Source organism: Scardinius erythrophthalmus, assembly GCF_964197995.2.
Source record: "Scardinius erythrophthalmus genome assembly, chromosome: 14".
Taxonomy (NCBI): Eukaryota; Metazoa; Chordata; class Actinopteri; order Cypriniformes; family Leuciscidae; genus Scardinius; species Scardinius erythrophthalmus.
In genome coordinates, this window is record NC_138234.1 from 10,877,104 (window position 1) to 10,900,622 (window position 23,519).

The 23,519-nt window shown below is 37.2% G+C and overlaps 1 protein-coding gene and 1 long non-coding RNA gene across 2 annotated transcripts in view; both read right to left on the minus strand.

Annotated features, from left to right (window-relative positions):
* The window catches only part of LOC308701967, a 756,660-nt gene that overhangs the window by 512,651 nt on the left and 220,490 nt on the right, over nucleotides 1-23,519 (minus strand). The gene's annotated exons all lie outside the window — the stretch shown is intronic.
* On the minus strand, nucleotides 4,821-17,089 carry LOC308701950 (uncharacterized protein). The gene is made up of 5 exons (XM_081384439.1): nucleotides 16,916-17,089; nucleotides 7,586-7,915; nucleotides 6,852-7,178; nucleotides 6,365-6,486; nucleotides 4,821-5,916 (listed from the first exon to the last, which is right to left on the minus strand). The coding sequence occupies exons 1-5, from the start codon at nucleotides 16,965-16,967 to the stop codon at nucleotides 5,848-5,850; spliced, it is 900 nt and encodes a 299-aa protein (XP_081240565.1). The 5' UTR covers nucleotides 16,968-17,089; the 3' UTR covers nucleotides 4,821-5,847.

Here is a 23,519-nt window from a genome sequence, read left to right on the forward strand (position 1 = left end):
TTTGGATTAACTTGTAAAGATTATCTTGATAGACAAAACGTGTAAGGGTCACAACTCTTTGTTGAACACAGATCTTATTTTTTGCGATTTTCCAAAAGTCTATGGGGAAAATGCATAGCTTTTTGATCGAGGGAACCCATGCGCCGCTAACTTCCGGGTTGGCCTACAAAGTGACGTCATCACTTCGGCACTCTATTACAAGATGGAGGCATTCTTACACAAAAACAAACAAATTGCACAAACTTTCCATTTGCATTTGAAATTTAACTCAAACAGTTTAGTTACTTTCTCAGACAGGTCCCTCACTCCGGTAACTGTCCATGCTGGATCTGTCACTGTTGTTTTAAAAAGTAATCACGGAAAGCAAAACAAGGCATTAGCATGACCACATCCAGCTAGCCAGGCTGATAGACCGCTGTCTGATAGAGATGGGCGCGCGCAGCTTGGGGCGCTAAACAGAAGCGCCCATAGCTGACTAGATTTGAGCTCGCTGATTGGCTACAGTTTATGTCAAACATGTATATCTTAAATCAGTAATTGGCTAAGCTGCTCCACAGACCCGCCTTCCTGGGGCGACTTCTCCCTTCTTAATATCTCAAACACACAAATACTGACATTTGTATGTATGATTTATGTATGTATTTACTTATTTATTTAATGAGTGTGGCTCATAAACTGTGGTCTGGCTCATGGGGGGGGGCGGCGCCCTAGCGCCCTCTATTGGCCAGCCGCCCCTGCTGGACAGTCATGCGGACATCGGAAAATTGTTAGAGACAAGCTGAAATCAGCAGTTGTTCATGTGATGTTGAAATCATGTGTGCTTTACAGTAAATATGATAAAGGCACCTCAATTCGGACTATAAAAGAAGAAAACTGGACAAGACTTACTGCTCTTCCTTGCAATCTCCAACTTGGAACCAACTTGGAGAATAGCTTGGAAGCTATTATGCCTATAGCTAATATTCCTCTGTTAGTTCAGTACTCTATTATAATCTGTAACAAGTATTCTTTTCAATTTGATTCTTTTAATAAATATTGTTAAACATTTATTACAATCATCTGTCTGGAACTTGGATTTTTGAGTACGCTTCACCTTCTTCCTTCCTGGATCAGGAAAGGTCCTAGCTGGAGGACCTTGTTGATTGTTGATTGATTGATAGCCTAGCCAAAGAGGCAGCTTACGACAGAGTTATTGTTGTATAGCAAACACGGTCCAAGGGTACCTAAAAAGGTAGACTTATATTACGATGAGGACATCTATTATCATTATAATATGCTATCTTTGTAATCAACTATTATGATCATGGTTTATTATCTTTATAATAGAATACGAAGTTGTAAAGACTGATCACCTAACTCTTAATGGAACAACTGTAGGATAGCCTCTATAGTTACCGCGGGATTATTTCTACGTCCTGGATAGGATATAAAATAATTTGGAACGGTATTAATTGTGAAAATCCATTACAAGGTGGAGTTGGGGAGGTGGAGGGAACAGCTGATGCCAGAGCAAGGTGAGCGGCTGCTTATGTGCTCCTGCAGTTAATTGAAAGATTAGATGGGTTCGGCCCTCCCGAAATTACGTTGTGAACTTCACTTAAGGTATTTTAATGTCAATGAGTACAAATGCAAATGCAAATCATCCTAAGAAATGTATAAAAAAATAAATAAAATTAAATCATTTGAAATACTTCTGCAGTAATCATAAACAACTACAAAAGTCTTGGAAATTCAGCAAATAAAAATCTGTTGAATATATTCAGCATATTTAAAAATGTCAAGCTGTAATTAATGTATGATATAATTTTTATTTGATTCTACAGCAGATCATTTTAAAAGAAATTAAAAGATGAAATTATATTGATTATATTGATTCTCTCACGTCTGCCTGTTCATATATGTGACTTTTCTGTTAAAGGTTACAAACTGATCTCAGATTTTCTAAACCAACATGAGCATTAATCTGAAAACCTGTTCATGTTCATCAGGAGTGTTTGCAGCCGAAACAAATGAAATACAGTCAGTGTCAGTGATGGAGGGAGATTCTGTCACTTTACACACTTCCGTTGATAAAATAGATGAAGGCTACATACTGTGGAAATATGGAGCTTAAAAGTACATTATAGCTGAAACCTGTAGAAAATATGGATTATTCACGTTGATGGTCCTGATGGGAGATTCAGAGACAGACTGAAGCTGGACGATCAAACTGGATCTCTGACCATCACAAACACCACAACTGAACATGCTGGAGTTTATCAACTAGAGATGGAGTGAACCTGACATCAAGATCATTCAGTGTTTCTGTCTATGGTGAGTCGAGATGTAATTCGTCCTGTGCTTCTTGTTTTATTAGATATTTACATATTGAAATGTTTAATTATGTTATAGTTTGAGATGAGACAATCACTGCTCATCAACACAATGAACCAAAAATAACACTGTAGATTTATCCATATTTCTGCTTATTTATCTCATCTTTCTCAGCTCATCTGCCTGTTCCTGTCATCAGCAGTAACTCTTCACACTGTTCTTCATCATCATCAATCATCAAATTGTTCATTGGTGTGTTCATCAGTGTTGAATGTGTGTGATGCGACTCTCTCCTGGTACAAAGGAATCAGTGTATTGTCCAGCATCAGTGTGTGTGATCTCAGCATCAGTCTCTCTCTACCTCTGGAGGTGGAATATCAGGATAAAAACACCTACAGCTGTGTGCTGAACAATCCCATCAGCAACCAGACCACACATCTGGACATCAACACACTCTGTCACACATGTGCAGGTACCACAGCACTGATGATATATGTGTGTATTTACTGACCTGATCTCTGGCTTCTGTTCTAGATCAGACTGATGCATTCACTTCTTTCTTTATCACTACAGCACCGGACACACTCTCTCCTTCATTTCCTCCAGTCTCAGTGTCTCTGATAGTGTTGGTCTCTGCTGCTGCTGGATCTCTGATGATTGTAACTGCAGTCGTGATCTTCTGCATCTGCAAGAAAGGTAGAAAAACAGGTTAGAAGAGCAAGAAATTAATGCATGTCAAAATATTGATCTTTTTCAAAGCTCACATTTGATATAAGATTGAAAACGTTGTAGTTTTAACACATCTGTGATATTTACAGTCCAGACCCAGGAGGAAGACAGAACTGATTCAGCAGTGTGTGATCCAACAACACCAAAAATGTAAGATCTTTAATGACTGTGTTGCAGTCAGTCTGATTGAAACTTGCTGATTGAAGTTTGGTATGCATCAGAGTGTCAGTGAACAGACGGGGGTGATCAGTCTTGGTCATTATTACCTTCAGTAAGGGAGGCTCAAAAGAGTTTTTTATTCTATTTACACTAAGTGTATGTATTGTTTGCAACTCAACGTAAACACTAACATACAATATTTCCATTTTGCAGACCTATACATTCAATGTCCATTAGGGCCCAAGCCCTGAAAGGGCGAATTGTTTTCCTAAGGATTATTATTACAATTAAACTTTCTTATACATGATGTTGGTGTCATCGATTTCATCATCTAAAAGGGCACTTAACATAACAAAACAAAAAACACTTATAAAGTTTTGAATTCGTACATTTAGAATATAATCAATGTGATGTTGAAGTGTTGAGCTATATTTCACGAGAATCAAATAACAAAAGGATCTTGTTATTTAAATAGACCAGACTACTACACTATGACTTATTTCATTATGTGCCATGTTGTGCCTCACGTTCACAAGCTGATTATAATCAGATTAGATCAGTGTGTGAGTGTGACATTATATTGGTATGAGATCGTGTGAGATTTTTGTTATCTAAGAGTATACTCTGACACTTCAATGATATTTCTCATCAAAAAGCTAAAACACTCAGTGATTGAAAAATAAAGATTTTCACAAACGGTAGTGTATACCTTTTAAAACTCTTACCAAAAACCACAAAGTATTGTGCTGCAAACATTTATCCGCCTGATGCAGTTACAGTGTCAGGTTTAGAACGTCTGCAACAAAATACAGATTGACTCTATATCAGGGGTGCAAAACTCTGTAAGGCCACAGCTTAATTAATCACACACCTGATCCAGCTAATTATACTCTTATATAATATATTTATAGTTGTACTCTTTATTATGGTGAATATATTTAGAATATACTTAATAAAAAAAAAAACTCTACAAATGTTACTGCCACTCATCAACAGAAAATGTTAGTTGCTAGGAGACAACAACAAACACAATCCTCCATAGGCTAGACTGCCCCATTTTAAAAACACTCAGTCTGACCTTCGCGTCCTTCGAGGGATGCAGCGTCTGAATTGGGACCAAGCTCGGCTCCAGCTTTCAGATGTAAGGTGGGCCAAGTGACAATCCTGGTGGACCGGGGTTTTAACATTATTTTTTTCACTGTAACAAATGTTGTAACTTTATTTTATCACAAAAGTAGCAGGTCTTAAGGGACTCTATATAAACACAGAGCTCAACGCTAAGGAATTTATGGTGAAGCCTACTTGCCCTTCCAGAATTTTCACTAGCCCCACTAAAGAAGTTAATAAATAAATGCATACACAAAATAGCACGCATAAATACAACAGAACAAATAAGGTCAGATCAGGTATGTCTAACAGTATTCAGGTACAAAATACTGCATTAAAAATAATCCTTATTGAAGCTTAAGTTATTCAGTCAAGGTCAGCAGCAGGTGTATTAAAGGTAAAAGTCTTTCTAATAGGAAAACATGATTTAACTTGAACACTAGATAACAAAAGTTACAATCACTTTAGCTTTCAACATTATCAGTGTAAAAGAAAAGATTCTCAAAGCCTTTAAAGCAGGCAGTTATTTATTAGGTTACATGTTTAAATTTACAACTTACTGTATAGAAAACTTAGTTATAACAAATAATGCACTGTTGTGCAGAAGAGGCCGTAAAAGCCTTTCTCATAGTGTGAGGTTACGCACCGATGAGCGGGAGTGACTGGGTTAAAGCCTTTCTCCCAGATCAAGTTACCTTTACTTCATATACCCTGAGCAAAGCATTGTTAAACATGTGGAATACCAACACCAAAACCGACCGAAAGAAAACCAAAAGATACCCAGACAGCAACGGATCTGGACATCAGACACTATGTTGCTGTCTAGGTATGGCAAATGTGTGGTGATCAAGAGAGGAAGAAGAACATTAACATTCTCCTCAATGCATGTTTAAGCAATAGTACCTATTTTACCTTAGGATACTTTAAGACCTATATTACATTCATAACCATTCAGTTCAGGTTATAAGCTGTCAGATGAAACTAAACATGGCATATTTACATGTTAGAACACACTAGTAGATAAACAATATGTAGTTGAAAGCATATACAGTACTGTAAATGAGGTGAGGTGTCATTGAGGTGCAAATGACTCCGTCTCTCCCGACAGATCCATCCTGTGCCTGGAGTGTCCCAACAGTCCTCAATCAGCATACTGATGAACTCCCCTGCACTAGATAGGCATTAGTAAACTGTGATGATGAAGGTCATTGTGACACATTTAATTCACATGTATACCTTTAAAGGGATTTCTGAAGTACTAGGGCAGTAAAGAGTTCTACCCATTTTTGCTCAGCCCTCCAGTCATATAGTGTTTAAGGCTAAATGTAGGCTAAACAATGTAAATCACAAAAAAATACACAAATTCAGACATTTCACTGGTGTTAACTTGGTACCGACTGAAATCTTGGAATTGTGACAATTAGAGAGTTTCACTTTCAGCTGATCTTCTCTCCATCATTTACAAATTCTCTTCAGTGTCCATTTCAATGTATTAATGATGTTACATTGTTTTATTGGGAGCCTCGGCCTGAGTCTGATTTAAGGATTTCCCATGTCCTCTAAAGGAATGTCACTGGGATCATGTGGTGGGTTATCAGCATCATCCTCCTGTAAGAAAACACAGATTCACAGAAGGTTAAAGTAATGAGGAGGATTGATGTTTCAGATACACAAACACAAATACTACAATAGATTTGTGTTTTCAGTTCCTTAATATTAAACACTGTCTATAAACTGCATAAAACTGTCATCTCCTGTACTTCAGTGTTACAAAATTACGTATTATGATTTCAATATCACATCAAAACTGCTTAAACTGTTGTATTGGCGTTTTCTTACAAGACTTGCTATCTGAAAAAAATTCACACTTTATGTTTTAATATGAATTTTTATTTAATTAATTTTGGCATTATTTGTGTTTTTGATAGTTTCGACTGCCTCACTGGTGAACTATAGTGTTAAAAATAAAGGACAAAAAATGACTATTCATTCACAGTTTACATTTATGTTTGTATATAGAATTAAATTCATATTCCTTGCTATATGTAATATTTACGTGCTGTTGTACTTCTGTATAGATCTTGTGGCGATAGTAAATCACACCAGCAGTTACAACTGCAGAAACCAGCAGAACACCAACAACTATTCCTGCTACAGCAGCTGGAGACAGACCTGAACCTGGAACAGATGAAGACAGACAGACAATGTTAACAGCTCGACTGATAATACACCCAGTATTTAACAATATCTTTGACTCATATTTACACCTTTCTACCTTACATACACCTTTCTGGTCATCAGTTGTATGATATTGATTTAACTTATAAATGGCACTGGCAGTTAAAATCACTAAGACACTCAACAGAAAACAATTCACAGGAAAACTGCACTAAAGTTAATAACATTAGTCAAAGTGTCATCGAGTCAAAGTTCACTTTTTTAAACTGTCCATACCCATCCGTTATTGGGTTGATTTAAAAATATTGAACTTTTTTTTGTATTCCTAAAAGAAAATGCATTTAATGGCTGAATTATACACTCACCAACGACAGAAACACTGAATCTCTTCACTCTAGTGATGCTGAAGCTGCTGTTGTTGATGATGATCAGTAGTTTATATTCTCCAGAGTCTGTGTTTCTGGTGTTTGTGATGATCAGAGATCCAGTCTGATGATCCAGCTTCAGTCTGTCTCTGAATCTCTCTTTACACTGAACATCTGTACAGATCTTACTCTGATCTCCAGTGATTTCAGCGATGAGAATGTCATTAAAATACCACGTCAACACATCATTTGTGCTTTTTATTACACCAGGATCTAAAGTAACAGATTCTCCCTCCTTCACTTCTTCTCGTTCAGCAGCAGAAACACCTGAAACACAAACCAACAGTTGATTAAAGTTCTAAATGAAAACAAACGCCACAACATGAGAGAACGAATGAAATTGCATAAGCCCTTTCTTAACGTTCGATCTGAAAAGAAACAATGTTTTGTACTCAAACCCATTTTACATATTTTACATTAAATCCTCATTTAAACAGATAATAACAGAAGCTGATCAGAGATGGTGTGATTAAACACTGTCGACTCCCTATGAGCTCAACTGCAGCTTCCTATGAAAAAATTAACTGCTAAAACAAACAACTTGTCAGTGGAAAAACTGTACGAGATCCCGAATACTGTAAGAATTATAACTGAGGAAAAAATAAATAAATTCAGGCAAATTAACAATACAGTTTAAACATATATAAACTGCATTTAAACATTCACTAACTCACCATGAACAGTAACATTGAAGATATTTCCACTGACGCTGCTGCTGCTGATGATCTTCAGTTCATAAACTCCAGAGTGTGTTGTGTTGATATTTCTGATGGTCAGAGATCCAGTCTGATGATCCAGCTTCAGTCTGTCTCTGAATCTCTCAGTGCCTTCATTACACTGAACATCAGTACAGGCCTGGTTGAGATCTCCATTGATTTGAGCGATGCGAATGTCATTATAATACCATTTAATATCTTCTTCTTGGTTTGTTTCAACACCAGTGTATAAAGTGACTGAATCTCCCTCCATCACTGACACTTCTTCTGATCCAACACCAAAAACACCTGGAGAAGAAATGAAGTTTTTCTACATATTTTTAATCCTGCGGTTTGAATCTCCCACATAAATAGTGTTTAGCTACATTACATTTTAATTGGGCAGAAGCTTTTCTCACATTGCATTCAAGTAACATTAGTCAACACTTTAAAGTATGCGATTTAATGGTTCAGTTTAACTCGCATCTGTGTGTGAACACTACACTCTCTATTGATACTGAGGCTTTTTAGGTCGGGTAGATCTGTGATCTCTGACCCAGTTTGTTCACTGGCTTATATGACTGTGATATGCTGTGTTTAGCACCAACTGGCAACCCGAGGTGTTGAAATACTATTGGGTAAATAAGCAGCGGGCAGAATCCCACAGACCAAAACATAAACAGACATTCTGACATGGAACCCACATTTCAAAGAAGAATAAATGGCAGTCGCATTATTTCTATTAGAAAAAAAAAAAAAAAACTGAACGGCATGTTTTCTATACATATCTGCAAGCATATTACAGTACTTTTATTCTTTGGTATAGTATAGTATTGCATACAGCTGGTGCTCTTCTGTAATTTTTGGATGAAAATTTTAATATATATATATATATATATATATATATATATATATATATATATATATATATATATATATATATATATATATATATATATATATATATATATATATATATATATATATATATCAGTGGCGATTTCTTTAAGACTGCAAGGGAAGCTCGGCTTCCCCTATAATGTCAAAAAATGAATGGTCAAATATGTAGGCTACTATTGTATTAACATTTTATTGACTAAAAATGCGTTAGAAAACGTTCATCTCAAAGACGAGTTCGTTCAGAATCAGTTACATACAGCAGGTCGGCTGACTCGATTTCCTTCTCATACACTCCCGTAGCGTCAGTGCATTTCCCTGTTGAAGCCCAGCTTCCATTGACTTCAATGGGGCTGCTTCGAACAGTTTTTTTTTTCAGCGCTTCGAAACTAGACGGTCATTGGATAAATGCTGCGATTATGTCCCGCCCATGGAAGCTCAGCTTCTCTGGGGGTGAACGGGGAGTGGGCTGGCCTGGACTCCGGGCTTCCGCGTGATGATTGGAGGGTCTGTCGAAAGGCTGCGTCTCCTTTTGATTGACAGCGATTTCATACAATAAAAAGTCGCTGATGTTGAAGCTGTCCCATCGCGGATTTTTCAAAGACAAACTGCTGCAATCATTGCTTGTCGAAATTGCTAGCCAATTTTTATAATACATTTCACACAATTATACATTTATACCTTTATTATATTATTACTTATTATATATTTTTATATTATTATTATTAGTAATAATTCAAAAATAATTAGTAAAATAATTAAAAACAAATCTTATTATTAGTAGCATTATTATTATACTTTATTAAATTATTATTTATACCTTTATTATATTATTACATTCATTTTTCACAGAGCATTTTCTTGAAAAGGAACGTAGAATTTACGTATAAATAAATGAATAATTTTTATGATGTAGGCCGAAAATGAGCTTCCCCTCTTTGAAAGACCAGCAGCCGCCACTGATATATATATATATTTAACTTCATCGGAATGGTACGAAACTTGGTAAAGGTTTTGGCACAACACAAAAAAATAAATCATGGACATAATTCGAACAGGTTAAATGGTCCTGAAAAAAATAGTCACATTTGTGCTCCTTGTGGGAAATGAATGGGAGACGAATTCCATCTATTTAAACTTTTGGTACTGCAGCCAAACAAAATCTTACTGAAAGCTAAATTTTTTAGAAATCATGCTCAAATTTTTAACACAACATGTTTAGATGTATGGCTTTGATTTTCTCACAGTTTTAGACTAAAACATGTTTTTGAAAATATATATTTTATATAAAAATTGAAAATAGTATTTTTGCACAATTTTCATAACAATAAACGTAAAATTCTGTAACTTTTTTTAAGTTCACTTTTTAAAACTTTTTTCACTTCAACAATAATCGTCTTTGAGAAGAGATCAAACTAAAGTCTGTGCTCTGAATCATTCAAGATTTACGACAGTTAAAAGCTACACTGTGTAATTTTTTAAGTTGATTCTTAGCAAAAACACTTCGTTATTTCAAAATGATATGTGCTCATTAATATATAATTACTTCTACCAACTAATCAAGTATTCTCTTAAAGGGATACTTCACCTCTGGAAACATGAATGTGTATTTAAATTGGGTCATTTATGTAGTAGAAATGTGAAATTATTTTTGAATTTGGAGACTTCTAGAATGAGAAAAGCCAGAAAATGTATTTTTGGCTCATGTGGATGAAAGACAACAACTCCCAGAATGCACTTGCTTCGCTGCTCTATGAGGCCACCCCCAAGCCACGCCTACCGGTTACAGAGCAGTTGTAAACAATAAAGCTAAGCTACAAGTGAGTCTCCGTGACTAGTCTGCTCGGGTTTTTGAGATCGCACAAAATGTCCGGGATTCGGCTTTTGCATTCTACAGTCGCCATTCATTATGTTTACTGTGGCGAGCAGGACGAGGCTAGAGCCGCGGGAGAACAACGCGAGGCCGGTGGCGTGATTACTGATGAGCGCCTGTGAGACGCACTGGTCTCGTGGGCTATCTCTCACGGAGGAGCGGGTATTTTCTTAGCAATGGTAAAACGCACATCAACCGATCACGCCACCGGCCTCGCGTCGTTCTCCCGCGGCCCTCAGCCTCGTCCTGCTCGCCACAGTAAACATGATGAATGGCGACTGTAGAACGCAAAAGCCGGTGGCGTGATTACTGATGAGCGCCTGTGAGACGCACTGGTCTCGTGGGCTATCTCTCACGGAGGAGCGGGTATTTTCTTAGCAATGGTAAAACGCACATCAACCGATCACGCCACCGGCCTCGCGTCGTTCTCCCGCGGCCCTCAGCCTCGTCCTGCTCGCCACAGTAAACATGATGAATGGCGACTGTAGAACGCAAAAGCCGGTGGCGTGATTACTGATGAGCGCCTGTGAGACGCACCGGTCTCTTATCTCTCACGGAGGAGTGTGAATTTTCTTAGCAATGGTAAAACGCACATCAACCGATCACTTGTTTAGCGTTCATGTAAACACTACATTCAGATTCACCAGTCGGAATGAACTCAGTCTGATTGAAACAAAAGGTGTGCATGTAAACAATGAATGGCGACTGTAGAAAGCAAAAACTGAATCCCGGACATTTTGGACGATCTCGACGGCCAGTCCGGACATGTCCGGGGAAAAAAGGATGTATGGTAACCCCTACTACTCAGCTTTCTCCACAGAATAAGAACTCGATAGCTTAGCTTCCAAGAAAAGATGGCTGACACTGCTTGTAGCCTACATTCTGGGTGCTTCTCAATATCCCTCCTCGTCTCCTCTCTCCTCCGTCCTCCATCCTATGACCCGGAAACCGATCGAGCACAGCCATCTTGAAGGACATCTCAATTCTCTAATTGCACCCAGGGGGGCAGGGTTTTCTATTATTTTGAAGGTACCCCCGGGCGCCGCCATTGGCTAGCGGACCCCCTCCTGCTGTTAGCATCCCATTGACTCCCATTCATTTTGGCGTCACTTTGACAGCGAATAACTTCACATCTGAGGCGTTTAAAGACTCCATTTGTCCATTATTTATTTCTAAAGAAACATGAAAATGTATAAAAGGCTTCATTACCTTGTAGCTTTCGTTATGGCCCCGTAGAAGCAATTTTTGTAAAAATAGGCTAACGATTGATTGTGTCATAACCACGTGACTCTCTGTCGCACAGTAGAGAATTACCGTATGGACAGGAGGAGAAGCTGGCGGGCAATCGGGGGGACGTGGATGCAAAGTGACAAAATAATTAATCAGAATACATAGCAAACGTTTCTCCTGCTCCTAGCTCATGGACAGCTCCTACTCACACTCTCCGTCTCTGCAAGTTTTGGAAGGGAATGATTTAGATTTCTCTCGGCACAGCTACTAGAAGACAGACGGGTTGCTGACGTCACATCTACGTCGTCAAGCTCAGTTTGAGTCTGCGCAGTACGCTCGACCCCCAGGAAGTAAGAGTTTCTAATTGGCTTCACTTTGTCTCCGTTGAATCCAATGGGGTCGCTGTGTCCATTTCTTTTACTGTCTATGATTGCACCGTGAGGAGTCGAGGATCGAGGAGTTAGGAGGCTTCCTGAGGTGTCGTGAGCGAGGATACACAGGTATCCTGTATCCTATGCGGAAGAGTTTTATCGACTAAAACGTGACGCACGTTTAAATTCTCCTCCCCCTTTCAAATCGATCACAATAATTTTGATTTATACTTTACTTTTGCAGTTTATATAAACTACACATCTCACATATTTCAACAGGGTATCTTTCTTTATTATTATTTATTATGCATTTCTTAAATAAACAAATTTTAACAACATAAGGGCAGATCCTCTGAGCGATGAAGTGACGCTCGAGTGATCAAGGATTCCAATGTATAAAAAAAGCTTTCATTCGATCCCTCCGTCCTCCCGTCTTTTCCTTGCAGCCTTCCCTCGCATCCTACAGGGGGTGGAGCTGAGACGCGAGGAGAGGAAACGAGGATACACAAATAAGAATTGAGAAGCACCCCCTGTGAGTGAGATCCCACCCTCTATGGGCGGGTTGAAAACATGCGGAACAGCTCCTCCTGCTGGCTGTAGTCTTTAGCCTCTGGGCAAAAAATCCTCAGATGACGCAAAATGACGAGTTTTGCGTCATCGGAGGATTTTTTCCAGACAAAAAATACATAAATCTCTCATATCAGGGGGATATGAGGGGGGAAAGCATGGTAATTCGAAAATACTACAGGTTTTCTACTGATACAAAGCTTAATGCTAAATCCTGAAGTATCCCTTTAAAGGTGCATTGCGCAACATTTCATGTTAAAAATACCCGTTTTTCTAAACCATACATGCTTAAACAATTGCCCGATGGGCTGAATGAGCCATTCTCTGATCACTGCGATTGCCTCTATAATCCTGTACAGTAAAATAAATAAGAGGGATTCGGGACGGAATTTGAGACTGGGCGTGACGTCATGCGCGTTCACGCTCACCTGGCTATGTCTGGCAGGTTTGTGTGTATTCGCCGCCATTCTCCGTATTAGCGAAGACAACTCGAGCGACAAAACGTTAGTCAATGTATGAACTATTGTGACCTTGCCCAGGGACAGCAGTTGAAAAGTATTGACACATTTCACATAAATGTTCGTCAGTGTGTATTGTCCCTGTCAAAATATCTACTAAATAAATCAGCACTACATGTAGTTTAGTGATTCGCTATTCGAGTAATTAGGATGTATTGCTATTGGAATATACTTAGCAGATCAATAAAACAGGCTAAACCCCCGCAAATCTTCGGCGGATTAGCCTGTTTGGCTTTTACGGTAACGTCATAGTGCCATTTGATTGTTTATTACCTTGAGACATTTGAGTGTACTTTGTTGACCAACTGTGTATGGTATGATTATTATTTTGAGCTTTTACGAAGTAATAACTTGTATTGTTCATGAACGTGTTTCCATAATAATACAATCATAAGTGGATACAGTAAACACATAAAACAGTTCAACATGGAGATAGATGGAAACAAAAACCGAAGTTTTCTACTACCCCCGTTTTAAAGTGTGTAATTTACTCAAATGCCTTTCCTTTCACATATTTAAAATGACTTGCAGATTTATAACTTTATTACCTCTGAAGACATTATGACTGTAAACCAAAGATTTGTGTGGCTGATGCTCCTTTGGTTATGAACAGCTTGTGCTCGTACAAGCGTGTGTGTGCGTGTGGTCCATGAGCTTGCACACCTCTGGTTGCAGTTTCGCTTGTCACCAGAGGGGGCATAGTTCTGCAAAAACTCAGAGACTTGCGCAATGCACCTTTAAGCATAGAATCTACCATTTATAGTACATATGGGTAAATATAATACATATGGGTGAGCTGCTCGAATGGCGGCAGTCATGTTGCGCCTCCATCTTGAAAATACATTAGCCAAAGAGGGACATACCTGGAAATTCAAGCTTTGCCTTTCACGTTTTTACACTCAGCGGCACCGTGACGAATGCGACGGGGAGATTACTCGCGACTGCCGGCAGATTTGAAATAATACGGCCACCGTAGGAGTTAAAATAAAGCTAGAAAGTAATATTCAGTTGGTAGTCATAAACAATTTCACCGCTAGATGGGAGTAATTCCTTTCCTACACAGTGTAGCTTTAAGTTAGAAATTTAATTTTAAGGTCTATGCTTAAAAAGTGAATAAATGGATTATAAATACAGCGTAAATATAATTTAGTACCATAAAATCCCCTAAAAATACAAAATAAAAAACATTATCAAACTAAAATATATATATTTATTCTGTAAAGTGTTACCAAAAAAAATCAATGTGGTGAAAAAACCTGCATGTTGGTCTTGGCTCAGCTCTTTTACCTTCTGCCAAAGTTCTCTTCTCAAACGGACATTGGAATATTAATTTTACAGAGTTAAGTTTGATGACTGTTGTTGTGGAAAAATTCAGTATTTATTATATGCATTTGTTTTAAACCATTGTTAATCTCATTGAATCATGTATTTCTGTGAGTATCTTAGCAGCTGACGGAGGACAGGAAGGAACAGACGCAATAAAACGGATGGGCCAGGGAGATTGTAAGACCTGGGCTCGAGAAATGGTTCAGTCAGGAGAATACAGGGGTTGTTTAGTAATAAAGTGAAGTCCCATGCCCTCTCAGGAGGGGAACAGGAGATTATTTAAGTCATGAATGGAAGCCTTTTGGCTTCTCAGGGACAAAGAACAATTTGACCTGCCCAGGGGGGTAGAAGCCAGTCCAAACTGGTTAAGATATGGGGATATCAGTAAGGAAAGTTACAGAAACTGGGGAGGAGTATAGTGTCAGAGAAGACACTATAAAATGTCTGTTTTTGTTGAGTCTGTTAGGCTCTGTCTTCCTGATACCGGGTAGCTGCGGTAACTGTGAACAGAATTCTCTCAGAGAATAAACTTTTTCTCTTTATTACAATTTGCCTCTGAAAGTTTTCTTATGCCTTATGATGCTGTTTGATTAACCTTTGAAAATTGCCATTACACTGTCGACTTTGGCTTTTGGCTTGCTTAGTTCAAAAACATTATTAATCTGCCTTCTGCCTGCATTGACACCATTATATGACAGCTGAACTGAGCTGGACGATGACATCACAGAGCGGCTATATATATATATATATATATATATATATAATTGATTGATTATCATTATTATTACCATGGCTTTATTACAAATATCATGGTTAAAATGTTTACCTAGGGTAAATGTGTGGTTACTGCAGTTTTACTTCAAATAGTTGAACTGTAGTAAACCAGATGGTTCATTTCCCAAAGAGACTGCCAGTGACAGGCTGTGGTAGGATACTCTAGGTACCACGATTACACTTTTTCTGACAGTGTATAATTTATTAATAACAATTAGCCTACAGAACATAGCATGATCCATTTGTACTTTTAAAGTTTAATAAGTTGAATTAAAAATATATAATAATCGCATTAAACTAATTATAAGAAACGTTACATGCACTTTCCATTTGTTTATTGGGAAATAAGTCCCCAGTGCTTCTCTGTCATCTGACAAGGATTGTTCTGGACTCCCAAAAGCATTGTAATCCTAAACTGATTGCAGAATCTAGTATCTGAAATGGTTTCTTACGACATGATTTGTTTTTGAGGAACGCAGCCCTGTTTAGTGGAGTCAGCAGCGATCGTTCACTGTGATTGACATTGACATTGACAGGTACTGCGTTTCAGCATTTGCGTAGGCCTAATTTATCTAATGGGCAAGACAAATAGGCTACTATAGGCTACTATACAATTCATGGGCGTCGGAAGCAAAAAAAAGTCGGTGGGTCCTCCTCCAGAATTTTTTTTACTAATATAAAAGTGAGTGGGTCCAATATCATTGGTCTTAAAAAGTGGGTGGGTCTTGTCCCACCCATATACAATGGTTCCGACGCCCATGATACAATTAGCTAACAGTTTTTCACTTCAAACCTTAGCCTATTGCAAACATTAATTTTCAAACAATTAAAATCACTGGTTAAAAAAAAGTGTTAATAATAATTATGTTATGTGAGGTAGGGGGCTTTTTCGGAACACATGAAGCTTCGAAACTTTTACGAATCTTTTTTCGAATCAATTTCGGAGCGTGAATCAAACTGAGTCGCGTTCTCTGTAGGCTTCGTAACATAACTGTTCTCAGAATTCCAGCGGCTGGAGGACGATGATCTCTGTGGACTCATGAATCATACGGATTCACTGAGAACCAACAATTGCCTATGGTTTTTACCTGATCTCTGATCAGTTTTATACCTCAGTAGACATATAGCCTAGTGTCTCTTACTGGCCGGTTTATCTTAGCAATCACTGAAACAAACAAAACAAGCTCTGAAAATTGATGAAAGAATAATATTCTTCTGTTGATAAAATATTATATATAAAGACAACATAATCTTATTAGATGATTAGGCTAGTTAATTGTACGCCTATTTGATAGATTTTACTGCTAATAAAATATTTGCAATGAGTTTGTAAAGGGTGTTTATGCATGAATAGAGTTTTTGTTCCTTTGTTTTGAGCACTGTTTTGACCAGCAGGACTCACTCAACTAGCGTGTGGCGTTTCGAACAGTCGAAGCAAATGGTTCAATATTTATCCCATCACTATTTATCGTTGTCAGTGGCACTGAGAGTTTTCATGCACGCCGTTTCAACACTAGCTTTAGGTGTTTGTTTTTCGCACGCTCCAGTCAATAACGCGTTAATGTGAATGTTTTGGCGATCAGGTCCACTGCCCTGCAGCCCTGGTTACATCGAATTACAGCAAAATAGAGTGAGCTTTGTAGAAAACTAAGTGAACATCGAATCACACTCTACTAAAGCTAACCATAATACTAGGAGTCACAGAAAACACCTGTGGAGACTGGAGAGATTGTAAGTAAGAAGTTCTTCTTACCATGGTAGAGTAAAATCAAGATCACCGAAAGCGAATTAAAGAAAATCTTCATTTGCAGCACATTATCATGATTCTGATCGTAAAATCATTTCTTCTGCATTAAAGGCGACGCAGTGAACATGGGAGCCTTTGAAATTCTGCCCATCTGTTCTTCAGCTCAGCCTATATGCTACTGGACGAGCATGCGCGGTGGTTTTAGTCTGTACAAAAAAAAAAAATAATAATAATAAAAACCTGAATTTAAGTTAAATATAAATGATCACTTGAGTGACAACTGCGTGATCTGACTGCTGTGATCAGTTTGTATATTAAACTTAAATTCAGATTTTTTTTTTTTTTGTAGCCTACATCATGGCATGACGTATAAAACTCCGTCGCTATAGAAACAAAGACGCTAAAATGCAATCATGCAATGAGCTTCTCTACTAGCTGCTACTTCTTGTGAAATTGATATTTTTATATTTGCTATTAGTATTATCCATACTGCAAAATCCTTATGTTTTTATTCAACTTTGTGTGGGCCTAATGAAAAATACGGGACAAATCCCGTCCCTTATTGATTTGATACGGGATACATCATCTTACTTGTAAATACGATTCAAAAGGAACCTTAAGTACGGAAAAATTAGTAGGCTAGCCATTAAAGAAGGAACTCTTACCAGACAAAATATCATTAAGCACTTCTTTTTCTGACAAGATTTAGTTTCTTGATGCTGTTATTATTTTTGCATTTTCCCTTGAATGTGTAGCCTACTGGTATTTTAAGTTGTGTACAGACTGTATTGTATTGTAGGCATACGCATACCTCTAGAATTAAAATTACAGAGACAATTACTTGACTCATTTTTGCTTCCACTCAACAGCAAATATGACCTGAATAAATATACTATACTAAATATATATATATATATATATATATATATATATATTTCAAAAACACAGATATAGCCTAATTACTATTTTTTTATTATTATTTAAAATATCTTATGTTGTGTGATGTCGTTTACAGAGAGCTGAAGAGGAGAGTATTGTGGAGTATGTGTCTATCAGCATGAGAAGATGATTCATTTTCAGCAGGATTGAGTCTTTCCCTCTAGTTTTCCTTTGAGAATAATGAGAAAATCCCAGCGGACAAACAGCCGGATCATTCTGACGGGTTTGAAGTGAGATATTCAAAGATTGATTGATGAAATGATCTCCTAAAACTTCAGGAGACTTTGCATTGTTTGTAACACAAGAACTTATTGTAAATGTTCTGTCCCACTGGAGCATTTTCATGTTTGACTCTTAATTCAGACCATGTGCACAAAATACTGTGATATTCGAACTGTGATATTACTGTGAAATATGAAATATTAAGGCTATTGATATTCAAGGGAATACACATATTCTACTCATGCTTTGATACGCAGTGCTACTGTAGTTTTAGTAATTATTTCCAGCAAGAGGAGCAGAAGCTTCATATATCACACCCTATTCAAAAATTAGATCATCTGCTATAATATTATAAATAAATAGTTTTAAATGTAGAAATAGGCGTTTTCCCATACATAATGGGTTAGTTTAATCTAACAGCCTCTGTATAGAGCGCCATCTAGTGTTCAAAATAAGACCTCACGTCTAGATCAATAATACTAGGCTGCTTTCGGTGCTTACTATATATATATATATATATATATATATATATATATATATATATATATATATATATATATATATATATCAAATTTCAAAATACCAATATAAAATAAATAACTTTTACAGACTAAACTTGTGAATGGCAGTGTTAAAGGGATAGTTCACTTTGAAATTAATTTTTGATATGTTTTAGCTTACCTCAAGGGCATCCAAGATGTAGGTGTCTTTGTTTCCGCAGTAGTTTCAATTTTGATATTTTTAGGTCAAACCGTTCTTGTCTGTCAGTCATATAATGCAGGTCTGTGGTCACTGTCTCAAAACACAAGCATAGAGTCCAAATTAAAACAATTCCCCATCGTCCAAATGAAACAATTCCCCATCATAAGTACACATCGATGGCCTAAGACACGAAACGCGCGGTTTGTGTGAGAAAACGAACAGTATTTATATAGTTTTTAGCTCTTGAAAACAGCACACGTCCAAATGGTCTGACGGCGCGGGCGAGTATAGATGTATACATAGATGTCGCTTTGGCTACGGTTTCGTTCCAATGAACTGCAGTAGCGAAGGCGACATCTAGTGTATACATCTATACCCGCATATATATATACACTAGATGTCGCTTTGCTACGGTTTCGTTCCAATGAACTGCAGTAGCCAAAGCGACATCTATGTATACATCTATACTCGCCCGCGCCGTCAGACCATTTGGACGTGTGCTGTTTTCAAGAGCTAAAAACTATATAAATACTGTTCGTTTTCTCACACAAACCGCTCGTTTCGTGTCTTAGGCCATCAATGTGTACTTATGATGGGGAATTGTTTCATTTGGACGATGGGGAATTGTTTTAATTTGGACTCTGTGCTTGTGTTTTGAGACAGTGACCACAGACCTGCATTATATGACTGACAGACAAGAACGGTTTGACCTAAAAATATCAAAATTGAAACTACTGCGGAAACAAAGACACCTACATCTTGGATGCCCTTGAGGTAAGCTAAAACATATCAAAAATTAATTTCAAAGTGAACTATCCCTTTAAATATCATCATTGTGTTTCTATTATTTTTCTGTCTCTGTGTCAAATGCAGTTTCTCATCAAGTTTCTGTAGATTAAAGTTCAAAGCTGTACCTGGCAGGACAGTACTCTGGGTTCGGGCAAAAAGTATCAGGCACTGTACTGTGTGTGTGTGTGTGTGTGTGTGTGTGTGTGCGCGCGCGCGCGCGCATTAGAGTCAGACTCTGTCAGGGGAGGATTCACAAGCTTGTGTTTGTTAAGTTCTGTTGTGCGTTCATTGATAGTCTTATTAGATCAGGCGTTTCACTGAACAGCTGCAAATGTTTCACATGTTTGTTTTGTTCTGTTTGTGCTTCTGCCGTCTGATCGGTAAGTTAAAAACATATTTGTGTTGTTTATTCACATCTCAGAGTAATAAACTCCTGCGACGGTTCAAATTAGATTATTTTCATCCACTGTGATCAAATCTCTCTTGTTGTTTTAGAAATCTTGATTTCAATGATTACAAATGCAAATCCTCCCCAGCACTTTTTAAAAATATAATTTAAATCTTTTTTTATTCTTCTGCAGTAATCATAGACAAGTACAAACGTAATGGGAATTCAATAATAACAAATGTATTGAATACTGAATGTATTGAAATTAAACTTTCAAGCTGTAAATAATTTATCATATAATTTTTATTTTGCTCTACAGCAAATCATTGTAAAGATAACATTATTGATTCCCTCAAATTTGTCTGTTCATATTTGTGACTTTTCATATTGTTTTGTGTCTTTGTTGCTGTTAAAGGTTACGAACTGATTTCAAGCGTTGTAAACTGACAAAAGCTTTAATCTGTTCTTTTTCTGTTCATGTTCTTCAGGAGTGTTTGGGGCCGAAACAAATGAGATACAGTCAGTGTCAGTGATGGAGGGAGATTCTGTCACGCTAAACACTGATGTTACTGAAATACATGAAGATGATGACATACTGTGGAAATATGGAGCTGAAAACTCTCTGATAGCTCAAATCAGCAAAGAGAACCGAATCTCCTCCACATATGATGATGTTCCTGATGGGAGATTCAGAGACAGACTGAAGCTGGACGATCAAACTGGATCTCTGACCATCACAAACACCAGAACTGAACATACTGGAGTTTATCAACTACTGATAAGGGGAGTGACACTGACATCAAGAATATTCAGTGTTTCTGTCTATGGTGAGTTGAGAATATTTGTCTCGTCCTTTACACATTTACAAGTAAAACTCAACCCACATCATTTGTAGCATTATGTCGATTACCACAAAGAAAAAATTTGACTCATCTCTCATTTGGAGGTTAAGTTGAGGCACTTATACGAATTAGGCCAATATTTGGAGGATATAAATGAAACTTCAGAAGCACTACGGTTTATGGTGTATTGTCGTGGCAAAAGGTTAGCGATTTTTTGATAGTGATAGTGATAGTGATTTTTCACACTAAAACCATGTTAACACACACACATTGTTTACATCATGTGGCTGTACTATTGAAACAGTAAGTATTTTACCATTTACAGATCGGCCCCATTCAGTGAAAACTTGTTTCCGCCACTTAATTTAATGGTAATTTCCGTTTAATTGCACAATTCAGAATTTTTTTTCTCAGAATTGAGAGATATAAACTCGTAATTGCGAGAAAAAAGTACTTTTACTTTTAGTCTTTTACTTTTTTTTTTTTACTTCTTTTTTTTTGTGGCAAAAAAAAAAAAAAAAACAAGCTTCCACACCATTCATCGCTTCACTGTAACATAGATTTTTGCTTTTCTGGTGGACAAATGGAAAATTATTTTTGTGACAAACAACATTGTCAAAATTGCATAAGATTGAGTTTAACTTAAAATTAACCCAGAATATTATTTTAAATATTTATACACTGAAATATTTTATAGTTTGAGATACACTTACTGACAGTGAACACACTACTCTCAAAATAAGATTGAGGTTTAGATTTACCCATATTTATCTTTATTCTCTCATGTTTTTCAGCTCGTCTGCCTGTTCCTGTCATCAGTAACACTTCACAATGTTCATCATCATCATCATCATCATCATCATCATCATCATCATCATCGTGTTCACTGTTGTGTTCAGTGTTGAATGTGAGTGATGCGACTCTCTCCTGGTACGCAGGAATCAGTGTATTGTCCAGCATCAGTGTGTGTGATCTCAGCATCAGTCTCTCTCTACCTCTGGAGGTGGAATATCAGGATAAAAACACCTACAGCTGTGTGCTGAACAATCCCATCAGCAACCAGACCACACATCTGGACATCAACACACTCTGTCACACATGTGCAGGTACCACAGCACTGATGATATATGTGTGTGTTTACTGACCTGATCTCTGTCTTCTGTTGGAGATCAGACTGATGCGTTCACTTACATTAATGTCTCTCTTTTCCTCTCCTTCAGTTCCTCCAGTCTCAGTGTCTCTGATAGTGTTGATCTCTGCTGGATCTCTGATGATTGCTGCTGGATTCGGGATCTTCTGGATCTGCAGGAAATGTAGAAAAATTGACAGAGCAGGCAAGTGTTTACTGCTTTTAAACATTATAATAAACAAAACTTTAGACTCTAAAATATACTCTAAATATATTTAGTCAACTGATAGCCCTAAATATAATTTAAAAATAAAATACTAATTGTCATTTTTTTGTAGTTAACACCCTTGCGATTATTTATATGAAAATATAATGTATATTTAAAAATATATAATAAAAATATAATATATAATATTTTTATATATAAAAATATATGTGCTTTAACATTGACAGCTATAATATTATTAATAACATATGTTGTAAAGAATCAGATCTAATTAGTATTGAGGTTTGTAGTTTTAATGCATCTATTATTGTAGAAACAGTTGAGACTCGCGAAGACGAGATCACTTACGCTGAACCAGCGTTCTACAAAAGAAAAGCACAGAAAACGGTAAGAAAATGTATTATTAATTTATGTTGTGTTTCTCTGTGTCATTTCAGCAGTGAGTCAGATGGAGATCAGTGTGTGCAAATTGTGTTTTTGACTGTATAATGGTCCATCACACACAACAGCACCAAATCAGATGTTTAATAAAAGTCATTAGATTATCAATGCAAGGAACACTTATGTTATGTTCCTATTGTGTTCAATTTTAAATTTTTAGCAAGCAATTAGTCATTTGAAATGTAATACATTTTTAAAGCAACTGAGAAACACTGAAAGACTGCAGGACCTCTAAACTTCATCTACAAAGGATCTGTAATATTTTCAATGAATGTAATTATACTGAGGAAAACAATTAATGGTTTGTATACAAACATAGTCTTTCAACAAGACTAAGAGCTAATATAAACTAATTATGTTTTGTTAAACTTAATTTTAAGTTCTTGTATCAGATAAACATGTTAGCATAACCGGTTGAGAACCACTGATATAGAAGATGTTGTTTCATGTAATTTCCTCAGAAAAGAATTATATACAATAACTATATTTATCTTGTGTTGTGTTTTTACAGAAAGTAAAAGAGGAGGATCATGTGGATTATGCACCTCTCACAACGAGATGATGAACAAACTTCAGTCTTTTTCTCAGTACAAGACCCAACTGTGACAACCTTAGGGTGCTTTCCCACTGGCCTTTAGTTAGGAACGGGGCACGGTTCGCATGAAAAATCGCTAATGTAAACGCAGTCATGCGGACCTGGGTGCGCACTGGGGTACCGAACCCAAGACTACCTGGAGGAGGTGCTCTGAGTTCGGTTGCACTCGAACCGTGCTGCGGTTCGCATGAATGTGAAAGCAACATGGACTCGGGTACACACTTGTTCAGGAAGTAAAGTATCCTGCTCATGCGTTTTAGCTGATTATGATGTATTTAGTTAAATAAAACACATTTAAGGGATGATAGTGTTGATGATTTAGCTTGGATACGAGCGA